Source organism: Bombyx mandarina, chromosome 11 (assembly GCF_030267445.1).
Source record: "Bombyx mandarina strain Sakado chromosome 11, ASM3026744v2".
NCBI lineage: Eukaryota > Metazoa > Arthropoda > Insecta > Lepidoptera > Bombycidae > Bombyx > Bombyx mandarina.
In genome coordinates, this window is record NC_143218.1 from 4,081,260 (window position 1) to 4,099,028 (window position 17,769).

The 17,769-nt window shown below is 41.8% G+C and overlaps 1 protein-coding gene across 1 annotated transcript in view; it reads right to left on the reverse strand.

Annotated features, from left to right (window-relative positions):
- Positions 1-17,453, reverse strand: part of LOC114244363 (cytoplasmic aconitate hydratase) — a 57,518-nt gene extending 40,065 nt beyond the window's left edge. The window contains exons 1-11 of the mRNA XM_028176145.2: positions 16,886-17,453; positions 12,920-13,015; positions 11,254-11,420; positions 10,785-10,930; positions 9,752-9,821; positions 9,071-9,133; positions 7,894-8,020; positions 7,376-7,506; positions 7,134-7,305; positions 6,718-6,818; positions 5,913-6,029 (exon numbers count right to left, since the gene is read on the reverse strand). Coding sequence (XP_028031946.2) covers positions 5,913-6,029; positions 6,718-6,818; positions 7,134-7,305; positions 7,376-7,506; positions 7,894-8,020; positions 9,071-9,133; positions 9,752-9,821; positions 10,785-10,930; positions 11,254-11,420; positions 12,920-13,015; positions 16,886-16,892 — 1,197 coding nt within the window. The 5' untranslated portion in view covers positions 16,893-17,453. The remainder of the gene's footprint in view (positions 1-5,912; positions 6,030-6,717; positions 6,819-7,133; positions 7,306-7,375; positions 7,507-7,893; positions 8,021-9,070; positions 9,134-9,751; positions 9,822-10,784; positions 10,931-11,253; positions 11,421-12,919; positions 13,016-16,885) is intronic.
- Positions 17,454-17,769: the final 316 nt, after the last annotated feature.

Genomic DNA, 17,769 nt, shown 5'->3' on the forward strand with positions numbered 1-17,769 from the left:
AGAGATCATCACATTACGCCGCCATTACATGTGACATCTCTTCTATTTCTCTCTAATACAGTCATCACATTCTCAGTTGATATGTGTAAAATTCTATCACTGGGTGCATGATGATTGTGGTAGATTGATCATCTCATCACGCCGCCATCACATGTGACATCTGTTCTATCTCTCCCTAATATAGCCATCACACTCTCAGTTGATATGTGTAACATTCTATCACTGGGTGCTTGATGATTGTGGTAGAGGGATAATCTCATCACGCCGCGATCACATGTGAAATCTGTTCTATCTCTCTCTAATATAGTCATCACACTCTCAGTTGATATGTTTGACATTCTATCACTGGGTGCATGATGATTGTGGTAGAGGGATCATCTCATCACGCCGCCATCACATGTGAAATCTGTTCTATCTCTCTCTAATATAGTCATCACACTTTCAGTTGATATGTGTAACATTCTATCACTGGGTGCGTGATGATTGTGGTAGAGATTTTCACATAACGCCACCATCACATGTGACATCTCTCCTGTCTCTCTGTAATGCAGTCATCATACTCACAGTTGATATGTGTAACATTCTATCACTGGGTGCATGAAGATTGTGGTAGAGAGATCATCACATTACGCCGCCATTACATGTGACATCTCTTCTATCTCTCCCTAATATAGCCATCACACTCTCAGTTGATATGTGTAACATTCTATCACTGGGTGCTTGATGATTGTGGTAGAGGGATAATCTCATCACGCCGCAATCACATGTGAAATCTGTTCTATCTCTCTCTAATATAGTCATCACACTTTCAGTTGATATGTGTAACATTCTATCACTGGGTGCATGATGATTGTGATAGAGAGATCACCACATCACGCTGCAATCACATGTGACATCTCTTCTATATCTCTCTCTAATGCAGTCATCATACTCTCAGTTGATATGTGTAACATTCTATCACTGGGTGCGTGATGATTGTGGTAGAGATTTTCACATAACGCCACCATCACATGTGACATCTCTCCTGTCTCTCTGTAATGCAGTCATCATACTCACAGTTGATATGTGTAACATTCTATCACTGGGTGCATGAAGATTGTGGTAGAGAGATCATCACATTACGCCGTCATTACATGTGCCATCTCTTCTATTTCTCTCTAATACAGTCATCACACTCTCAGTTGATATATGTAACATTCTATCACTGGGTGCATGATGATTGTGGTAGAGGGATCATCTCATCACGCCGCCATCACATGTGAAATCTGTTCTATCTCTCTCTAATATAGTCATCACACTTTCAGTTGATATGTGTAACATTCTATCACTGGGTGCATGATGATTGTGATAGAGAGATCACCACATCACGCTGCAATCACATGTGACATCTCTTCTATATCTCTCTCTAATGCAGTCATCATACTCTCAGTTGATATGTGTAACATTCTATCACTGGGTGCGTGATGATTGTGGTAGAGATTTTCACATAACGCCACCATCACATGTGACATCTCTCCTGTCTCTCTGTAATGCAGTCATCATACTCACAGTTGATATGTTTGACATTCTATCACTGGGTGCATGAAGATTGTGGTACAGAGATCATCACATCACGCCGCCGTGACATCTCTTCTATCTGTCTTTCTCTCTCTAATGCAGTCATCATACTCTGAGTTGATATGTGGAAAATTCTATCACTGGGTGCATGATGATTGTGGTAGAGGGATCATCTCATCACGCCGCCATCACATGTGAAATCTGTTCTATCTCTCTCTAATATAGTCATCACACTTTCAGTTGATATGTGTAACATTCTATCACTGGGTGCGTGATGATTGTGGTAGAGATTTTCACATAACGCCACCATCACATGTGACATCTCTCCTGTCTCTCTGTAATGCAGTCATCATACTCACAGTTGATATGTTTGACATTCTATCACTGGGTGCATGAAGATTGTGGTACAGCGATCATCACATCACGCCGCCGTGATATCTCTTCTATCTGTCTTTCACTCTCTAATGCAGTCATCATACTCTGAGTTGATATGTGGAAAATTCTATCACTGGGTGCATGATGATTGTGGTAGAGAGATCATGTCATCACGCCGCCATCACATGTAACATCTCTTCTATTTCTCTCTAATACAGTCATCACACTCTCAGTTGATATGTGTAACATTATATCACTGGGTGCATGATGATTGTGATAGAGAGATCACCACATCACGCTGCAATCACATGTGACATCTCTTCTATATCTCTCTCTAATGCAGTCATCATACTCTCAGTTGATATGTGTAACATTCTATCACTGGGTGCGTGATGATTGTGGTAGAGATTTTCACATAACGCCACCATCACATGTGACATCTCTCCTGTCTCTCTGTAATGCAGTCATCATACTCACAGTTGATATGTTTGACATTCTATCACTGGGTGCATGAAGATTGTGGTACAGAGATCATCACATCACGCCGCCGTGACATCTCTTCTATCTGTCTTTCTCTCTCTAATGCAGTCATCATACTCTGAGTTGATATGTGGAAAATTCTATCACTGGGTGCATGATGATTGTGGTAGAGAGATCATCTCATCACGCCGCCATCACATGTAACATCTCTTCTATTTCTCTCTAATACAGTCATCACACTCTCAGTTGATATGTGTAACATTATATCACTGGGTGCATGATGATTGTGATAGAGAGATCACCACATCACGCTGCAATCACATGTGACATCTCTTCTATATCTCTCTCTAATGCAGTCATCATACTCTCAGTTGATATGTGTAACATTCTATCACTGGGCGCATGATGATCGTGGTGGAGAGACCATCACATCACGCCGCCATCACATGTGACATCTCTTCGGTTTGTGTTAATTTAGTGATTAAATAATTTACAGTTTCGTTTTACAGTTTAGATGATTATGATAGTCCGGCTATCACATCACGCTCATTTCATTCGATATGAGGCAAGGCAATGGACAGTTCCTACCAACGTGATGAACCACCTGAAGAAAGACAACCATGAAACATTTAACAACAAATATTGCGAGTACAACAAGAAACAATACGCAACCTCTACATAGCTAATCTGTCTATAAAATACAGTTATTACTAACTCGGTAGACACGTCACTGTGTCACTGGGTATGTAATGACAGTCGTTGATAGATAATCGCGTCGTGCCAAACGTCTACAATAGATTGAAATTGAAAGTAAAATATGGCCAAGAATTATCTGCAATGTCTATAAACAGCCGTTGTTACTTTCTCAGGCGACATGTTTCCAAATTCTGTCACTGGGAATGTAATAACTATTGTGAATAGACAGTTAGCTGCGCATCAAAATGCATCACCGAAGTTATATGTATATTCTGAAGCGATCGAAATTTGAGGTTTATTATAACATTGCTGTGTTGTCTACAAAATTCTGTAGTAATACTTGCTACTTTCTCGCTTGACATACTAGTTATTGTAACTGGGAATGTAAATAGCTCTCTTGAACCGGTTATAACTAAGAACGAAGCTTACCCAAAGTTTTGGAATCCTCATAACGTTAGGGGTTACATCTCTTCACTTTTTACTGTATGTGTAAATATTTTCTCGGAAACCGCGAATCGTTTCCTCTAAAATTACAAGCATATGTGACTAACAAAAATTCACAGGGATCGTCTACATCGCTTCAGTCTACAAAGGCTGTTTTAAGCAGTTATTACTTCTTTAGATGACTTGTTATAACTTCTGTCCCTGGGAACGTAGTAGAAAAGTTTTTTTTATTGCCCTTGTAGGCAAACGAGCATACGGCCCACCTGGTGGTAAGTTGTTACCGTCGCCCATGGACTTCAGCAATGCCAAGGGCGAAGTCAAGTCGCTGCCTACAAATCTCAGGTTTAGTACCTTATGTTACTATGTTACTTATTTTATAAGTGTTTTTTATTTATATGATGAATGTAATATAGGTCATAACAAGTACACGTCGAGTAGAATGTTACAGGAATCTTTAACATTGCTACACTGTCTACAATTTCTGTAAGAACCAGTTGCTACTTCCTCAGACGACATGATTTGCTTTCTGTCTCTTAGTACTAATGGTGAGATACGCTACGGATCACGTCTTCCAAATGCGATACTCTACAAGTCTACAGCATTAGGGCTAGTATCGGATTGACCAACAAATTATTTGGCTACAGAAACCTCTCCTATACTACGTCGTCTAGTGCCTGTTAATAATAGTTGTTACTTCCTCAGATGACATTATATATTGTCACTGGGAATGTAATGACTATTTTCAACAGACCGTAACTGCAAACCGAAGTTTATATACGGACAGAAATGTTAGTGTTTATTTGACTAAAACAAACTTATAAGCTGGGGTTAACAGTATATGAATAATTTAAATATATCATATTGGTTTTTATTTAACAAGTAAGGTTTCTGTGGGAGTTAAGCTAATCAAAAAAAAAGGGTCTGTGTACGTTTCAGAAGCTGTCTACGTATTTATATCGTCCACATTGTCTATAAATAATAGTTGTTACTTCCTCAGTCGACATGTCTCACAATCTGTCACTGGGTATGTAATAGCTATTCTGGATAGACGGTCAACTCCGAATCAAAAAGACCATGGAAGTTCTATGTAAGGTTAAGGTAGTTTTGACATTCATTTTTATTTTTTGTTGTATTACTATTATTATTATTATTTAATTCCGAAATTGTTGTTATTGTTTTTATTTAATTTTGGTATTCTATGTGAAATGTTATTGTTAATGAATGTTATATAGATGTCAAATCTGAAGTAAATTAAAAAAGTATGTCTGTCTGCATTGCTAATAAGAAGTCACATCGATAGAGAAGAACGTCAACCACAAATCTTTACGGAAGCCGTCTGCCTATATTTACTGCACTGTCTTCACTGTCTTTCAACAACAGTTATTACTTCTCCAGGAGACATGTTTCACGATCTGTCACTGGGAATGTAATAGCTATTCTGAATAGACCTTTGACTCCGTATCAAAATACACAAATTCTAACGGAAGCCATCTGTCATATTTGCTGAACTGTCTACAATGTCTCTCAACAATAGTTATCACTTCCTCAGTCGACATGTTTTCGCATTCTGTCACTGGGAATGTAATAGCTATTCTGGATAGACGGTTAACTTCGCATCAAAATAGATCACCGAAGTTCTAGGTATATTCGGAAGCGAAAAATTTAGATTCACTCAAACATCGTCACAAAATAATGGATCCGTTAAATTATTTTTATTCGGAAATGTAAAGAAATAAATCAGGGAAGCTATCTGTATGCTGCATCGCCAATAAGAAGACACATCAATACAGAAGAATGTGAAACACAAATTCTTACGGAAGCCGTCTGTCTATATTTGCTGGACTGTCTACAATGTCTTTCAACAATAGCTATTACTCCTCCAGAAGAAATTCACATTCTGTCACTATGAATGTAATAGCTATTTCCAAAATTACTGTAATTACTAATTAGTTTATGTGTATCCTTAAACTTATGTTTCAGAGGTCTGAAGGTCGAAACATATATTCTCCGATCATCGTCATCATCATAATGGGTTACTCTTGGCAGAGCAGTCGTGGTTATATGGAATCATTGTTTATTAAAGCCTTGACAGTTGTTCTCTATAGTTCGCGAGCTGAGGCTTCGCGGACGTAATCGTTAAGTGGGGTTTTGGTAAGGATTTTCACTTGATCAGTCCAGCGCACGAGGCTTCGACACTAGAGCTGTATTTTGAATGCTAGTAAATTCTACGGCGCTGTTACCTATCATTGATATGGAAAATCTAGGTGCTCCTGAACTCCTGACAGGATCGCGATAGAAACGGGCTGGATGTTACACGATATCGCCGGTTCTATTCGCTGCAAGGATCCTAACGCACTGACCTTATTGGTTAAGCAGTCCTGGAAGTCCTTCTTCATGATGGCGACGGACACGCGGTCCTGGGGCCGCTTGGGCCCGCTCACGGACGTCACCACGTCTCCCAGGTCCAGCTCCACCACCTGCAACGGTAGTCCGACATGGTGAGCGCGCGGATGATCTCGGGACGCTCTAGATTCGACTCGAAAAAAAATGGTGCGCGTGCAATTCGGTGCACGTCAAAGAAGTTAAACTTCTTTTGCAGTGAACTATAAGCATTGTGGTGTTTTTTTCATTTATTTCCGATTTCATACTGTGATGTTTTTTTTTTATGAAGTCAAAAGCTATTCGCAGGCATACACATAATAACGTTAAAAAAAAAAAAATTGCTCTTGTACGACGAGCACACGGCCCACCTGATAGTGAGTGGTTACCGTCGCCCATTGACTTCAGCAATGCCAGGGGCAGAGTCAAGACGCTGCCTGCCGTTAAGTACTCTCCACAAGCCTCGTTTGAAGAAGGACAAGTCATAGCGCTCGGGAAACACCCTAGAGGGGAGCTCATTCCAAAGCCGGATGGCAGCCGGCCTCATTCATACGCTGTAGCATGCCCATATACACACATGTATACATATACCACTCCCTTAAGACCTGTCCTGACGAGTACACACGCATTCAGAAAGTGTTCGCGAGACGCAATGTCTATTTTCTCACTCTCGCTCGTTCTAAATTTATATCTTTTCTCTCTAGCCGTAACGAATCTGTCGCGAGTTAAATTTTAACTCTCAACGAGCGTTAACAAAGTTTCACTTCAATAAAAAAACACAAGTACCTCTGAGAACACGGGATCTTGTTCGGGATTGGTGTAGTCCCTGAACTGCTTCGTGGCGCGCAGGTACGCCTCGATCACGTCGATCTTCTCTTTGGGACGGTCTGAGGAGCATCATCGATATCATCAGTCCAGCCTAATCTGCTCTGAACGTGGAAACACGCGTGTGGCTGAACTGGTAGGATACATAATGAAATAGAAAGAGACAACCGGCTAATTTCAACTTCGTTCGAACGAACGATCTTCTCAGTGGGTCGCGTTTCCGATCCGGTGGTAGATTCTGCGAAGCACTGCTCTTGCTAGGGCCAGTGTTAGTAACCCGCCCAGTTAGAGCCCCGTGATCTCACCTACTAGTTAAGGCGTCGCTGATATAGCCTCATAAGACTATCAGCTTAGGTAGGAAAAAAAAAGTAACTCACTGGTCTGGTGCAGGTACTCCAGCGAGCGCGCGTCGACCGGGAAGTGCGCCAGTGTGGCCCCGAACTCTGGGCACATGTTGGCGACGGTGGCGCGGTCGGCGATGCTCAGCGCCCCCACCCCGGGACCGAAGAACTCCACGAACTTGCCGACCACGCCCAGCGAGCGCAGGTGCTGCGGGCACACGGCGCGCTACAGTCTCACGTGAGGTCGGCGGAGGACGCGGGTCTCGCGCGGCACGTACCTTCGTTATCGTGAGCACCAGGTCGGTGGACGTGGCCAACGGGTTCAGTTCCCCGACGAGCTTGTAGCCGACGACTTTGGGCAGCAGCATGCTGATCGCCTGTCCCAGCATCACAGCTTCCGCCTCGATGCCTGCGAGTGGAAAATTTACTTAACACCCTTAAGGCGGTACGAGGTCTGAGACACCTCGTCCGTCTCCCCTGGCTGAGAAAACCAGACTTCTTGATCGTGCGAAGGCAGATACTTGATTTTTATTTAATGTGAAAAAGAGACGTATAAATATGTATCTTCCAGCCCACAGATGTCCACTGCTGCTGCTAAATGTGAAATGCGGAAAAAAAAAAATATGATGTCTGCTATTTATAGTTATACAGCAACAACAGCTGCCCCTCCCTGCAAACTGGAACGCAGTGCTTCGTGTCAGAATAGGCAGGGTGGTGGAACGTACTCGAATAGGTCCACAACCCGCCCTGCCTATTCCCGCCACGCGCTCTGTCTGTGGAGGGGACGTGGCCTCACCTCCCACTCCCCACCCGACGACTCCCAGCCCGTTGATCATGGTGGTGTGGCTGTCGGTGCCGACCACGGAGTCGGGGTGCAGGAGCGGGCCGGTGAACACCACGCGCGCCAGGTACTCCAAGTTCACCTGGAACAGACGTCACTGGGGTCACCGGGGGCACGCAGCGACAGCCACTTAACACTGACGCGTTCATTTGTAACATTAAATACATCTCTCCCACTCTAAATCTTATAAATGTATGCGTTTGTCTCTTTTCAACAGGCTTCTATTAGCTCGTTATATATGTGTGTTTGTATGTGTATCACTGAATCTTTGACCATCAGTTCCGTCTTTTTTCCCCTACCTATGCTGATAGCCTTGAGAAGCTATTTCAGCTTCTCCCTAACATGTAGGTGAGCTCACGGGGCTCAAACCGGAGTGTTGCTAACACTAGCCCTAGCAAGAGCAGTGCTTCGCAGAATCTACCACCGGATCGGTAACGCGACCCACTGAGAAGATCCGGCGAGAGGGAGGTGTCTATGGGTTAATTCGCTCGTCGAGCCCTTCCGCGCAAGCGACGGGTTCGACGAAGACGGTGACTGGTCTCACTTCCGTCATTCCAATGACCGAGAAAGATACAACAGTTTTATAACTATCCTCGGATATTACTACCAGTATTGACATCGTACACAAAGAGACGTAATTAACTGTTAGTTTGGTTGGCTAATTAAAAGTATTTTTGTTTTAATTTAAACTGAATATATATGTCGGAGACGGTCATTAGTTTGGTAGCTAAACGAAATGCAGCACGATTCCCGAGAGATGGCAGCACGATCGCGGTGTCGTCGGATCTCGGCTAACTTCGTGCTACGACAGAGCCTAGTCGATAGAGCCGCGTAGACGCCATCACACTTACCAACCAGCCTTCATGAAGAGCGGCGCCTCCGTCCTAAGAACTGTCATTCGTTATCGTTTGCTAACGTCAAGAGAAGATTTCTAAATTGTTCTAAGACAACAAACGTGATTGATGCACTCAATATTTCCCTTAGCTCGATCACCTTATTCGCCCCTACGATGTCTGACGATGGGGTTAATAATGTGATTTCTCCGACATATTTTATTGTCACTTTACCGCTTCCTCCAATTTCACAATCACAAGAGCGTTAAAAGTTTTCAATTAAACAAATCGGTACTCACTTGATGAACGATCCCAGAGCCCGGCGGGACTATGAGCATGTTGTCGAAGGCCTGCGCTCCCCACTGCAAGCGCAACATACACGATGCAAACAAAACACGCAATGTAAAACGAACTGTGCAAACGCAGTGAACATTCCGTGGTAACTCAGACTTTTTCTCCGAGATCTTTTTGGCGAGAACGCGTATAGCGAAGTCGTGTGAATTGGTATTATTAGTATTGGTATAAAGTTTACTCAAATTTGTATGCAGTTGTATTTTTTTTATTGCTTAAATTGGAGGACGAGCTGACAGCCCACCTGATGTTATGTGGTTACCGGTGCCCATAGACATCTACAACGTAAATACGCCACCCACCTTGAAATATCAGTTCTAAGGTCTCAATATAGTTACAACGGCTGCCCGGGTGGGCAAACCGAAACGCATTACTGCTTCACGGCAGAAATAGGCAGAGTGGTGGTACCTACCCGTGCGGACTCACAAGAGGTCCTACGACCAGTCAAAAATTGACATTGTCGGAAAACACGAGGTTGAATCTTCGCTTCGCGGCAGAAAGAAATAGGAGGTGCGATGGGACCAGCCCGGGCGAGGTCACAGTACTACCGCCAGACCTTTTTGATACACATCGACGAGGGGTCCTTAGTTTAAATCAAAATTATTTCTCGAAATAATCCTCAAAACTACCTTCAGAAACTGAAACCTCTCCTTGTTTCTCACGAACTCCAAGTCCTGGTTCTTGTTCAGAGCGTCAGGTCTGGAAATGATGATAGCATTTAGATGCCAAATTTAGAGGCAAACGCACGACTCCTCGCAGCAGGAGGCGCCGTAGATTATCAATCGTCTCTCAGAGCATTAGTGGTACTACCAGCCCTTGATATCAGTCGGACATCAAAGATCAATAATGAGACCGTGGTTTATTCAGTCTCATCCCACTCCCACTGGTGGACCATCAGTAAGCGCGAATCTAAAAGTCTTGGGCACGTGCTTCCACACTAAGCATTAGTTCATCCAGCTAGGATGATTAAAGGCATGAGACACGCGGGATGAAGATGGGGTCCTGACCACTACTAGAGATCTCAACGCACGACAGAGGTTTCTTGGTGACGGAAAAGCCGTTTTCATGGAAAGCCAGCCTTCGCTAGTGAGTCACATGCCGACTGAGCTAACGAAGCGCACTGTTGCCCAAAGACGTCAGCAATGCTATGGGCACTGTCGAGGCGATCTCTGCAGCTCACCGAAACATATATCTTTAACCGTGTTCAAAAAATATGAGGTTACCAATTCGATTGTTTGTTTTATGGGTGCTACCACAGAAAATATACAGTTGAAATTTTATTTGTAAGCCGGTTCTTCTCGAGTCTATTTAAATCCCATGAAGATCCGACCAGTGATTTTTGATTTATCCCTTAATAATGCACAGTTTTAATGACTTCGACTAAATTGATTATTATATTTTGTTGGAGCCGGTTCTCTTTTTGTTTTTAAATTTTGTACTGTCAATATCAAATCGTGGGGGGACGGTGACCACATTGAAGGTTAGGTCCCCGTCTGGCAGGAGATAGACCGATTTCCTTGGACGGACACTCGTGACCTACGCCGTGAAGAAACCCTGAGTAACTAACACCCAGAATTTGAACAAAGCCCGCGGAAAGTGAAGAAGGGGACTGAGGAAGCCGGCTATCAGGGCCATCCCCCACAACACCTGCGCTGCACTCACGTCCTCGCGAAGTCGACCTGCACGGAGTGGTCTATGACAAGGTCAGCGGGGCATATCGGGTTGATCCTGTCCGGATTGCCACCCAGGTCCTTTACGGCATCACGCATCGCCGCGAAGTCTACCACCGCCGGTACACCTGTCAGGTCCTGGAAGAATAATTTAATCAAATCGAACATTAGATACGGGATAGGGGATCCATTAATTGCTCCCTGAACTTACAACCGACCTGATGTTTTTTTTTTTTTTTTTTTTATATCAGTAACATATCATAGATATCAGTAACATAAATACTGTCGCTCACTTTGAGACACTATCTTCTTAGTCTCGGTTTTTACAGTACAACAGCTCAAATCGAACCGCATTACTGCTTAACGGCAGAAATAGGTATGGTGGTGGAGCCTACCGGCACGGGCACACAAGACACTCTACCACCAGCAATGTACCACGAATATTACATTCCGTTGCACACCTGTAAAATAACCCTGGCAGGTTTAAAGGCGATCTCCACGGATTCCTCGTTGCCCTGCTTCGACTCCCAGTCCAGGACGTTGCTGACATCCTTCTCCAAGACCTGGAAGTTGTCGCAGTTCCTCACGCATGACTCGAGAAGTACCCTGATGCTGAACGGGAGACGATCTAGAAGCCAAAATTATCTTAATTACGAATGTTCGAAAACGGGCCGGCACATAGGTGAAAGGTCGCTTGTCAGCAATACCAAGACCTTTTTTTTTTTTTCTACGTAACCTGATAGCCTCGAGAGGCTATATCAGCGTAACCTTAACTAGTAGGTGAGCTCACGGGGCTCAAACCTGACAACGTTGCTAACACGAACCCTAGCAAGAGCCGTGCTTCGCAGAATCTACCGCCGGATCGGAAACGCGACCCACTGAGAAGATCCGGCGAGAAACTCAGTGGGCTGTGTCTGAGGGTTACCAGGAGCATAGACCAACTCCTGAGTACTCCTGCCACCACTTAGTGTCGCGTCGTCGGTTCTTGATGCGCGTGCGAATGTTCAAGCCAATTCAGACGCGTTAAAGTCAATGGAAATGACGTTAGAAAATTCCATCACAAACAAACATACCAAGGCTAATATTTAATTTTACATGACAGTCGACTTTTTTTTTTATGTTAAGTCCAAATTCCACATTCGTTATCACTACTAAGTTTTATAAATGAAAACATGCGAATGTTAAATGTAACTTATCGTTTCGAATACAAATTAAGTACTTATATTTTAAGGTCGTTAATTGTGGATGAATCGTCATGGCCCGACTCCCCCTTGCACTCTCCGATCTCTGAACGGATTCACACGTCATTACGGATCCTCCTAATACATTCACGGTGCTTTTCGATACCTCAAGCACCGGTCAACGTCCCCGCCCAACCGGTTGCTTGCGAGAAAGGGCTCGGCGAGTAAATTAACCCACAGACACAGCCCACTGTGTTTCTCGCCGGATCTTCTCAGTGGGTCGCGTTTCCACTCAGGTAATAGATTCTGCGAAGCATTGCTCTTGCTAGGGCCAACGTTAGCAACACTCCCGATTTGAGCCGCGTGAGCTCACCTACTAGCTCGGTGAATCTAGATTAGCCCCTCGAGGTTACTAGAATAGGTAGAAAAAAAAAACAGGGGTCTGAACCCGAGCAGAGAAGGGGGATTCCCGCGGTCAAAAACTTATAGCCCACCTCGAGGTCAGTGGTTATTGGATCTAATAGAAGTGACCTTGTGCACGCCGCCACTATCTTGGGACATAAGGTCAAACTATCGACTTCTATTAACTTGTTTGTTTGTGTGTAACGAAATCTTCGAACGCCTCTTCCACCACCTCCAAGACGTACATACGACCGCACGCGCATCATAGACAGACCCATCACAGTGCGTTTCTTGAGATCTTCTGACCTGAGATCTGAATTTGGATTGAACTACCCTGGACAGTGTTTCCCGAGCGTTATCACTTGTCCTTCTTCAAATGAGATTTGGGATTGCTCAGTGATAGGCAGCGATTTGACTATGCTCCTGGCATTGCTGACGTCCACGGGCGACGGTAACTATTCATCTGCCTACATGGACAATAAAAAAGAAACCATCTCTATACACGTTCCTAGACGTGGCTTGATTAAAAAAGAACTAAACTTACCGTATTTAGGTCCAAGGGCTGATACATCGTAGTAGGTGTAAGTAGAGCCGTTAATTTCAATCGTCTTCAGCAGCTTCTGGTAAGGATTCGTGGATCCTGCAAAGGACCAACGTGATATGACTTTAGGCAACTTTCAATTCAAGAGGATATAGTAATGAGTTTTTATTTATTGGTCAGAAGTGCGAACGGACTCATGGTCCATAAAATGGTCATCGGAGCTCGTGGACATCAACAAGGTAATCGCCGCCGCCCACCTTCAGGCGTGAAGTCTTAGACTTGATTGTGTAGTCCAACGGCCGCCCCACTCTTCGTTTATTGAAGTGAAACTTCTAATGCGACTTCCAACAAGGTTGCGTTAAACGTTTAACGCTCCTAAGGAGGGGGAAGAGAAAGAGATAGAGCGAGAGTGAATGCGTGGCACTCGAACGCATGCGCTTATACACCTGTTATAGGCCAGCGCGAGCGTTAGCAACGAGTGGCGGCCAATATTTTAATGAACTATTTAAAAATATATATATATTTAATTTTCTATCTATAATTTAAAGTATATATAATATAAATGTTGAAGATATCGCATCTCTTATACACAGCATTCCCTATCAAGAGTAATCTGATAAAGGGATGAAAAATGAAGAAAACCACAATACTACACATCGAAAAAGAACGTTTCACTTCATTCACGCGCACCAAGTTGCACGCGCACCATTTTTTTTTTCTATATTTTATTGCCCTTGTGGGCAGACGAGCATAAGGACCTGATAGTGAATGGTTACCGTCGCCTACGGATGTCAGCAATTCCAGAGGCAGAGGCAAACCGCTGCCTACCGTTAAGTACTTTCCACAAACCATGTTTTAAGAACCGCATTACTGCTTTACGGCAGAAATTAATAAAATACGGATTTAGATATAGAGTTTACTTTGTGCTGGATATGTTTAAGACCTATGGCGGCCACCTAGTGTTAAGACATACGAGATCGGAATACCAGTTAAAACTTCTCACACCGTTCTCGTCGAATACGTCCGACAAGCAACTTAACTCTATAGACACAAACCGAGTTTCTCGCCAAATCTTCTCAGTGGGCCGCTATTTCGATCCCGTGGTAAATACAGCGAAGTGCTGCTTTGCTAGGGCTAGAGTTAGCAAAGTATCTCAAGCTGAGCTTGAGTCAGTCCATCAATAAAGGGGTATACAGACCCGCGACGCTAAAGGCATGGGTAGGAAAAAAAAAACAAATTGCCTTCACTAAGTTCACGATCGATAGTAAAGTATCTAATCGGCAGCGAGCGAATGTATTCTAAGCGAATATCCGAGCGGCTTTCATAAAAAAAATTGGCGTACAGTAAGTTTGTACAAAACCTTCGCCATTGAAACCTAATCCCAAGGGATTCGCGGAAAAAATAGGGGGAAGCGTCGCCGCGTCGTATCGTTTCCCTAATGGAAAAATAAAATTATTTATTCATCATCATTAACATTTTTTTTTTTACGTTGAACGACTTATTAAAAAAAAACATATTCAACAAACGTTTTCTTGTCATTAATTATGAGGCGACTCAATTTTTGTGCATTGAAAAAATATATATACCAAAAATTACGTTCAAGTCAATATTAATGCGTTTTCACATCTACTAGATAATAATAGGAAGTATAATATTTATTATCTGACGTTCATTGTCTTTACACTACGTTTTTGACCGGTCACCGTTCTCGTCGAACCCGTCGCTTGCGACGAAGGGCTCGACGAGTAAATTAACCCTCAGAAACAGCCCACTGAGTTTCTCGCCGGATCTTCTCAGTGGGTCGCGTTTCCGATCCGGTGGTAGATTCTGCGAAGCACGGCTCTTGTAGGGTTCGTGTTAGCAACGTCGTCAGGTTTGAGCCCCGTGAGCTCACCTACTAGTTAAGGTTCCGCTGAAATAGCCTCTCAAGGCTATCAGCTTAGGTAGAAAAAAAAAACGTTTTTGGCGGGAACGAAACGTCACTCAGACATTTTCATTTCGTTTAGGTACGGTACGCGATTTGCATTTTGCAGAGACGCAGTTTTTATTCAAACGTTACCTACCTACGCTGTGAGAGTAAATCTATAGTTTGCCGCGACGACAGAGCAAACTTCAAGGAGACCAGCTATAACGCGGTAAACATATAGGTAAAAGTGTTACACCAACACATTTCGTCTAAGTTATACTGGTATAAGGTACATTATATTTTATTAACGTTATTTAAATAAACAGAGCTAACACATTACTGTAAACAAGTTGCTGATGTCATTTCTACACTATAGTCATGAAACTATTAGGATAATTTTATTTCAATTGCAGTACTAAACAGACGTAAAATTAATAATAAACTATTGAAGTATGATTGAAATACATTTATTTAGAGTCAACCAACCCTCACGTCCATCGTTTATGTAAATATTAAAAAGTAGTAAGCAATAAAAGATAGGGATTTGTAAGTGGATTTTATTTTGTCGTATTTGATAACAAAATTATTAAAATACACATGAATATTTGTAATCAGATCACTATTATAGTGAACTTCAATCAAATTATCACAATAAACGTACGTCCAATTGGCCTCATATTAATTTTTTTCAATAATTTTTTTTTTTTTTGTTTTATAGTTGAGTTTTTTTATTTTATACCAATTTTCATTTTTCACTGTTTATGAACTTTTTTTTTTTATAATTTTCTTCCAAACAATTTGCTTTTTTCATTGGAATGAATGCATAGTTTCATGTAAATCTTGAATAATTAAATAGTATACCACTTCTAAGCACATATTCTGCAAAATCTTAGTTTTTATGAGATTTGTTTTATATGAGTATGAGATTGGTAATGTTTTTTTTTTTACCATATTTGAGTCTCATATTTTTGATACATTCATACTCAAAATTTGTAGAATAAAACAATGTGCCATCATTTAAACTAGCTTGGTGATCAGCTTAAATTATTGTAAACAACGCTCTTTGTCCCTCCACAAAAGAAGTATATTTTCTTGATAAATCTAACTGGAATTATATAAAATTCCAATTAGATTTAGAAGAAACCCGGTTTTCCTAGGTATCGATATTTCCTCATCTGTGCAACGTCCAATAATTGGACGAATGCTGAACCTTTACTGTCATTTAATCTGCCACACAACGGAAAGGTTGAGTTTATCTGCCAATTTATTTGGAATGCTAGGAACGTAAATAGAAAGTATTAAATGAGTGCTATTTTATTGTCTTTAAAAGCCCAATTGACATGAACAATACCAGCATGATAGCTAATGTACTTTGGTCTTCTGCTTACAACTTTTTTATTTTGCTTAGATACCAATGTTTTTATCTTCTTCTCTGTCAGTAACAAATAAGGATGTGTTGAGAATTGTTTTCAATAGAAGGTAATGAAAATGTTGCAGTCCGCTGGGTTGAATTAAAGAAACTATGAGCATGTTTCAAGGTCAAATCGGTTTACTCTTAATTCATTCATAAATACTGAGGCTCATAGAAATTTGTAACCCTTCACAAAAAAAGTGAATAACAAATTAATTTTATAAAATTTAATGGTATGTTGTGTACCTCTGCAAATAGATTTATTTTATCATTAACATAGTAGTATTGTCATTTTTAATACATACTATTTCGAGTATTCTTAACTTGGACATTGTATGTACACGAAAAAAGAAACTTCGGGTCAGAATTCGAGCTAACAATTTTATGGTGCCGATAGCATAACCGCGTCTTTGAATAATAATTAACAGGAGCAAAGGTTAAGCAAAAGAATACACTAGAATTGTTTGAATAAACATGCATTTTACGTCAAAGCATAGTTTTAAGACACATTCATTGATAAGATAATATGCAGACTCTAGCGATAACGAAACTGAGATGAAATAAAACACTTATCCCACACTAAAATACGATTTTAATATTTTTTTAGTTTTTTTAAATTTGGTTTTTTTATTAATAGTGTTCAGTTACATACCAGCCATAGTTGATAGCCGAAAAGTCACGTCGCCAATAACACTAGAGATTGATTATGGTTCAGTTTATGTTAATCGAGTATTTAATGAGATTAGGTTTTGTATCAATTCACGTCACAGTAATCAACCACGAGTTTTTATGGTCTGACACTGACTGACTTGACGGCTATGAGTTGCCGTGACGTAAGCCCCCCTCCCGACACCACTTCTATCGCCTCTATTAGTAGGCGCTGTAATTCCGTTCCCGCCATAACGATCATTAGCCAGTTCATACTTTGGACCACACAAAAATCAAGTATAGTAACCGGCAAACATCTTGAGCAAATGACCTTGACTGCGCAGAACCGAATTTTAGATCACTTTGGTGGTGAGGGTGAGGCGCGACGGCAGGGGAAATCGTATCGAGCGCTTTATTGGTAGATCAGTCGAACCTTGCGTCCCGCACCGCGCCCTCATTCCGCTTGCTCCCAAAAGTACGCTTGCGTACAGTGGAAAGTTATTATATTATTAAAGTCTATCGTTATTAATCGTTAAGTTATTTGTTATATTACTTGTGGACTTTGTTGCCATTGCTATTTGTTGAGTGTTTGTTGTTTTTTTATAAAACATACACTATGCCGCAACAAACCGGTGTAGTATTCAAAAGAAAGGGTAGAAAAATTGTGTACGACGTATATTGCTTCATTATAAAACAGGGGAAGAATGATATGGAAAAATTAAAACAGACTTCGGAAGTAACAAAACTATCAGTGAGGACTGTTAGGTGCATTATTAAGGAAGCTAAAGGCTCTCGCTTGCTCGCCGTGTTTCGGACTCCGGGTAAGAAAAGATCAGGGAAGAAGAAAGTTACCGGAATGGATAGTTTCGTTCAATCTGTAATAAAAAG